We start from the raw sequence: 7604 nt of genomic DNA on the forward strand, positions 1-7604 counted from the left end.
CCCCAAGTCCTTCTCGGCAGGGCTGCTCTCAATCCCTTCATCCCCCAGCCTGGATTGATACCCGGGGTTGCCCCGACCCAGGTGCAGGACCCTGCACTTGGCCTTCTTAAGCCTCATGAGGTTCACACAGGCCCGCTTCTCCAGCTTGTCCAGGTCCCTCTGGATGGCATCCCATCCCTCAGGCGTGTCGACTGCACCACTCAGCTTGGTGTCATCTGCAAACTTGCTGAGGGTGCACTCAATCCCACCGTCTAGGTCATTGATGAAGATATTAAACAGTACCGGTCCCGATATGGACCCCTGTGGGACACTACTCGTCACTGATCTCCATCTGGACATTGAGCCATTGACCACTACTCTCTGGATGCAACCATCCAGGAAATCCAATAAATTTTGTATTACTGGCATTTATCACCTCCTGGACTTGCTCCTGAAGATGTTGGTATTTTCTAACTTTCTCAGCCACTGCATCAGCAAGTGATGATGGTTTACTCTCATATCTAACAGTTAAGTCCACCACAAAAGCCTGACCTTCCTTGACAAATATCAGGGCAGGTTTATAGAACTCATTTTGATGATCTTTTAGAAGTGGCTCCTGAAATATTACCCATTCTTTCCTTTTAGCTTCCTCTGCCAACAGTTCACATAGTTGGTTGTGTCTCTTTATTCTAGCATCTTGAACTGCAGGGCAATATCCAATAGTATGTGAGCAAGTCTCACTCTCTGCTTGACAATGCCGACAGTTCTTAATTTGAGTGTCCTGCCTACCCCTTGCCAAATACTCTTGTGGGGTAGGCATTAGCTCTTAATTGTAATGCAGTGATGAGCTTTCTGTGAGGAATGCCCCTATAATATTCAATCCAGTTATTACTAATTTTATCCTTTTCAAAGTTGGTAGTCCCATGGCCCTGGGACGGCAACTTGGTCCAATTCAAAAATTTCACCAGTCACAGGGTCTCGGAAAGATAACCTTTGGAGTGGACATCTCCCATTCCGAGACCGGTTCCTCACCACGCACAACTTCTGAGATCACCATGACTGCTCTGGGGTCCCAAATAGATGGCATTTTCTCTTTATCCCCACCTGCTGCAATCCATAGTTTTTCAAACTCTTTCTCTATACCTTCTTGCTGGACAACAGATCTTGCAGCGCTGTCCGATGACTGAGCAATTCAGTGCAGCCTATGGGTCTGCACACTAGGAATTAGTCCAGAGAGTCTGGTAATACCCAGCCCTCCATCCCGAGTGCTGGAATACAGGATGGCATCACAGGTGCACGCAGGTAGATGTAACCAATCCTTGACGGCTGCTCCAATTGCCAAATCAAGGGTCTGTAGGTACGTGGCTTTCACATGGGCTTGGTCTGCTAAGTAAATCAATCGTGGTATAGTATGTCCCTTCAAGATGCCCACTGTCTGAAACGGCTCCAATGGAGCCTGCCCAATCCGCCTTAACCATTTGTTCAGTTTTTCTAGCTTTTTCTGGCTTAGATATTCCAATCCATGGGTCTATACATATTCCCAGGTATTTTTCCGAACTACCAGGATCGATCATATTGAGGGGTGTGCCATTTATTGTCCATGCCGGACTGTCACTGATCATGTAAGAGTCCTTTGTAAGCTGGATGTAAAAGCCATGGCACTTACCCCTTGTGTTTTGAGGCCTGTCAGATCACAAAAGACCTCTAAAATGTCAATATTTTTCTGCATTCCATCCCAGGATTCATTTAATACGACCAAGTTGTCTGCAAAGACCACTAGGTCAATATATCCTAGCTACTAACTAAAAGGGGTAACCAGTCTGGAGCGACCCCACCAAGACTTGTGTTATTTTCTCTTTCCAGGAACAGTACTGGGAATAATACCGGAATGCCTCCCTTGGAGATCGGATTGGTCATCAGAGGAATATTCATCCTTCTCGCAGGAGTAATCATTGCCAATGTGGACCAGATCCAGTTTACACCTCAACAAGCCCAGCGCATGGGTTGGAGGCCCTCACTTCTTTTATTGGTGCTAATCAATACGGTAACTGTAGTACATTCTGCATCATACATGTTTGAAATTGATGGAAGTACAGGAATATTGGGAGAACCAGCAAAAAACCTAACAATGACAATCACTGGTAATCACACAACTGTAAAAGCAAATAAGAGTCACCTTATTTCTGCTACACCAGCTGACAGAATCTCTATTGAATGTAATGTGATAAATTATCCAAAGGCAAACACCTACATGATCGTCAGGAAGATAAATCAAACTCAATCAAAAGGCAGAGTAGGCTGTCCCTCACTCCCCAATTGTATAATTAGTTTCCTCTTTAGTGACACAACTATAGAAGCAGTGTGCCTGTGGACAGATAAAGGGAGAGGTAGCGAAAATGGACTATTCTTAAAGGTCATGCTAACATCTACTCCCAGACCTCACACTATACCAAAAACTACCCCTACTACCTGTCAACCTACTCCCTATTCTATTACTCCCACAATTGACCAAGCTACATATCCCCAAGTTTCTGCAATTGGACCCTACGCTATTAAATGTACAGGACAGCAACAAGTCCTATTTAACCTGTCATGATCCCTGAAGAGGGTAGAACTGTCCACGTGTACTAATCTGTATAAAAACACTTTGTGAAGACTTAATTGTTGATAGAAATTTTACCCATAAAGTGTCCAATCAATCAAATGTGTTTGTAACTTTGTAAACATTACTGGATGTGACTTTAACTGCAGAGCCCCAGTGACCTCATACACACTGTTAAAGGAAAACAACACACTATATCAAGACCTTTTGCCTTCCCCCATCGGAAGGAACTTGATGGTGTTTCACAAGCTACTGAAACATAGATTTACAGGCCTTATTACAAAAAGTACAACCACAAAGCAAAACCACGTTAATACCTGTACATCACGATGGAGAAGAAATACACCGTATACTAGGAAGAGTGAAGAAGGATGGGGAACACCACTGGTGGGAAACCCTTTTAGGATGGTCTTCAACGGCAACAGGTGTATTGAACGCCATGTTACATCCTGTAGTAATAAAGTTTGCCCTTCTGATAGTTTGTATTGTCTTTTTATATATTTGAGTCTGGGTTTTGGCCCAATCAGTATATCTCATTGTAAAACATAGAGAATGTCTTGGTACTGATTGTGTGGAACTATCTTATAATTAACCTTAATTAATTTTGTATTTATCGCTTAATCCTCCAGTAGACAACATGATGCTATTACCGCCTCATATTTATAGCACAGAGGCAAGAGGTGACCGTACCACTACTCTGTGAAGTAAATTGAATTGACTGTAGTCACAGGGTGGAGTGTGACGGATGCACCCACCCCGACCGAGTGAACAGCACTTTGGTTCAGGCATCACCGACAAGTGGGCCTGACTGGAGTCAGCCCTGCTCTGCGGACCTTGAGAAATTGTGCTAGGCCATATCTTCCCAGGAAGTTAAGGAAGTTAGGCTATGTCTTACAGGAGCTAATGGTGCCAGCCTGAGCTGGAACTAGACGAAACTAAAACTGCTACCGCTGCACACGCTCACCAAAGGGGAATGTGACTACAAGTCAGTCACTTCACGCTATAAATATCTCTAGCCCCCCTGAGCCCATTGAGCTCTCCTGAACGGCAGTGGGCTGCACAGCAGGGATCTCCCCTTGGGTTGGACACCTCTCAAGATTACTCCTCGAGGTCAAGAGATCCCTTACCTGGCATCTGCTATCTACAGCAAGGTAAGCGACATTTTATATTAGGTCTAAAGCATACTGTTTATCAGCTAGCTTAATTATTAGAAGTGCAGTAAGTAGTAGAGTGTTTGACTGCCATTTAATTATTGTTTAATTACCATTTAATAATAATAATTTAATAATTATCATTTAATCATCATTCAATCATTGTTTAATAAAACTTTTTGGTTAACCCCACAACAATGACCTCTCTTAATAAATCACCTGCGACAGCCCTACGTAAACAGTTATCAATTACACAGTAATCACAGGCTCACCTATATTGAAAAGTGTAATTATTACAGTGGATAGAAAGTCTCACCTGAGTGCTTGGAACAGGGTATGTCTGGTTCATTTCCACCAGAGACGTAAAGGTTTCTAGAAATAAATCACTAAGGCTTTGATGGATCACAACATTAGCTGCATTGCTGATGGGAGCATGGAGCTTTTCTCGGAGTTCCCCATACTCTGTGGAGTTCAACCTGAAGAAGAAAAGATGGAACAAAATGTTACCTTGATTATCTATTCAAATACCTTGATAGTACATTGCAGAGGTTAACATCAGAGAAGTGAATCCACAGAAAAGTAATTTAGGTTGGTACATACTAGTCAGAATAAGTACACAGTGAGCATTTTGTTTTCTTTTGCTGTTTAGTTGTTGGTTTTGACACAACTTAGACAACAGAACACGCTGTTCTCCTTCATATCTGTGTCAGATTGCCGACAGGATATGCCAGAGAGTAGCTAAAACATCATACAAAAATAAAGGAAGGCTTTTGAAGTAATCAGCATGAACAAAAGCAATGCAGGTACTTAAATTATGCATTAACGTTGAAGTACTGCAGGCACAATTTCTGTCCACCTTTTTAATGCCTATTTACTTACACCATATCTAAATTCTAGTTTATAAACTCCTGAGGACAGAAATTAGAGTTGTATCATGTGGCATGTATCACATGGTGATACAGTACATATAAGTATCAGAATATCAATCAGTATCAGTTTCTGTGATTTTATGATACAACTTTAGATAAAACCTGGAATTTCACAAAGGTTACAAACAGCTGCTGAATGTGACTTACACTTCCATTTAAGGCTGTAACAAGCTGCGTTTCACACTAGGTTGGTTGCTTCTGCTGAAGTAAGTCTCTCTTAAGTGAGGCCCACAGACCTCAAGTGGCACATGAGACCTTCTGTAGATCCTGTAGTGACACATCACCGTTGTCACCCGTTTTTAATGTAACAGTTCTGAACTGTAGATTCAGAACTCCCCAGCTCCATGTTTCCACTCATTAAACAGCTTTCATGGAGAAGCCCTGGGAACATCGCCCTGAAATTCCTCGTTCTTCCTACCACTCGCTGAGTTCCCGGAGCCCAGTACAATGCTACGCTTGCTTAGCTTTAGCTCCCGGTGGTCTCCATTGTTTTAACTATTATGGGATAATGTTCTTTGTTAACAGATACTATCTGTGCAAATAACAGACCTTTGTATCCAGAGGAAAAATTCACCTTGAATCCGCAGGGAAATGTGGCCTGCTTACACAAAAGCATTTTTCTCCCAGAAACATCCCACTGTATCCAATTCTGATTCTGGATATATACAATGATCCTATATCCTTAATGGGGGAATTTGGTCCTAGGGCACTTTTCGTAAATCCTGTATGACTGCATTCTAGCAGAGATTTGCTATTTCTGACACATCATATTACAAGAATTTTTAAACACTCTTCTCGGTGCTGTTCTGCTTAGCCACAAAATATAATTTTTGGGGTTCAGGTTTTTTTCCCCTAAAAGGAATTGCCAGAGAAGCCATGACTTTCTCAGCTGGGGATGTAGTTTTATCACTCTGGCACTGAAGCACTTACAGAAAAAAATCATTAGTTGTTTAATACTTACTTGGTCACCAGTCTCACAGGTCTACAAAGGTCTCCTCTTTTCTTAGGACTGACATGCTTACCTCAACCTCTCGTTCTGAGCTCTGTTCACCTGGATATCTGACACAATCACCTCTATGCCTTCCTCATACTTGCCAGGACGCCTCTGCTCACCTAGAAGTCCGGTGATCTGCCTACTTTTAATTACCTAGTAAATAAATGCTGCTGACATACAACTTTACAGCAAACAGACACCCACGTGCCTTTTCAAATATATAGTTGTACAAGCACCAGCATGGCTTTGTGTACTCCTTTTACTGACACAACAACAACAAAGACTTTAGCACTATTCTAATCGGTGTTACAGGTTTCTGCAAAGCTTGTACTTTTGCCTAGCTACACAGAGAGACTGCTGAAAAAAATAGCATGGGCCCTTGTAAAACAAGCCCTAACAGTTCACAGCACATTTGCTATGATTTACTGCTACGAGAACACATAAATCAGAAATGGACCAAAATGACTTCCTTGCTTTAAGGGCAGTTAGCCTGCAGTAGCTCAGTGAGAACTCTTCTGAGCAGCAACAAAATTATAAGCCTTGAGCAGAAGGAGGGGAAAAAAAAAAGTCATGGGTGAACAACACCCAGTTTTAGACAAATAACTATTTCTCCTCCCCCCAAATTTGGCAGACCAAAGATTCTCCCTTTCATTCCTGTCCTCCATCTTTCACCTAAGTTTTTCCAGTTACTTCTTTCTGCATCCAGCACAATCCTCTTCCTAAGAATGGATCAAATGGGGCAGTCCCTCTGTTTAACCCTTGTGCATTCAATACCGCAGCTGTATGAATCTTTCTAAACAACCTTTCTTCACTGCACTGTGTGGCAGAACTGTGCGTACAGCATCTCTGAACACCAGACACGGAGCAAAAGGGAAGGGACGAGACCCAAGGAGTCTTCAGATCTGCCACAAAAGCACTCCATTAGCACTGTCAAATAGCATATATATAACATAACAGGGTAGTTGTTTTACCGGATATCAAATGCCTTCACGTAGGGATTAATACTGGCAACACGGATGGTGAGGAACTGCACAGGCATATTTGAGTCTGGGGTGAGTTCATGCTGTCTGGAGTCTGTCACCGTCAAATGAATGTCCTGCTGCTGGGCAACGTGTAAACAGTAGGTGGTCACTTTAATCACCCATGTGTCCGTAACAATAACCCTCGCTCCTGGGGTGCCGGTAGCAAATTTGTCGATCCTCCTAAATTCTGTATTGATGGAAGAAGCTACTGCCCTCCAACCTGACTGCGGGAGAGCATGAACAGCGAGTGTTCGGGCTAACGGATGATTATTCCAACCTTTCCGTGACCAGTAATATGCCAGGGCACTGGTGACTGCTGGAAAGAGAACAGCAAAGAAGAAGAAAGTTTTCCATCCTCTCGAAGCCAAGTAGAAAAAACAAAGATGTTTTTCAGGCGCAGCAAAGCACATACCAAGGTAATAACCTACAAGGAAAAAGACTTACTTTCAGAAAACGAGTAAGTACATGCATAAACACATACCCCTGACTCACATAGTTATCTAACCAGTGAGCTCACCTCCAGGAGAGCTATTGTACTTCTGAACGGTAACTCAAATACAAGCCTCTTGTCCTAAGCAATCTGAGGTAAATTCTTACCTGTCACTGATTTCTACCAGAATTATGTAGCTAAATGAAGCTGATTTGAATTCGCTGGTTAAATAAAATGCTATTCCTTTGTAACTGCATCTACTCCGATGCAGCCAACTAGTTATAAAGTTTAGGGTGTACCTTACAAAGACGCTTGAGAGATACTAAAATACCGTATTTCCAAGATGTGTAGCGTAACCTGATTCACCCACACCTGCGTGCACCCGACATGCGGACACCGCTGAGGAACCCCCTTGCTCCCGCCCGGCCGGGGGCCACACCGGGCACAGCGGGCTCCCGAGTGCAGCAGGCTCACCCCGGCGGCGGGTTTGCCTTTCA

The 7604-nt window shown here is 43.1% G+C and overlaps 1 protein-coding gene across 1 annotated transcript in view; it reads right to left on the reverse strand.

Annotated features, from left to right (window-relative positions):
- TMEM129 (transmembrane protein 129, E3 ubiquitin protein ligase) overlaps window positions 1–7496 on the reverse strand; it is a 16247-nt gene extending 8751 nt beyond the window's left edge. Inside the window, exons 1-3 of the mRNA XM_009328877.1 lie at window positions 7490–7496; window positions 6627–7101; window positions 4049–4208 (exon numbers count right to left, since the gene is read on the reverse strand). Coding sequence (XP_009327152.1) covers window positions 4049–4208; window positions 6627–7101; window positions 7490–7496 — 642 coding nt within the window. The remainder of the gene's footprint in view (window positions 1–4048; window positions 4209–6626; window positions 7102–7489) is intronic.
- Between the last annotated feature and the right edge of the window lie 108 nt (window positions 7497–7604).

The sequence above is a fragment of the Pygoscelis adeliae genome, unplaced genomic scaffold (assembly GCF_000699105.1).
Source record: "Pygoscelis adeliae isolate BGI_AS28 unplaced genomic scaffold, ASM69910v1 Scaffold66, whole genome shotgun sequence".
Classification (NCBI taxonomy): domain Eukaryota; kingdom Metazoa; phylum Chordata; class Aves; order Sphenisciformes; family Spheniscidae; genus Pygoscelis; species Pygoscelis adeliae.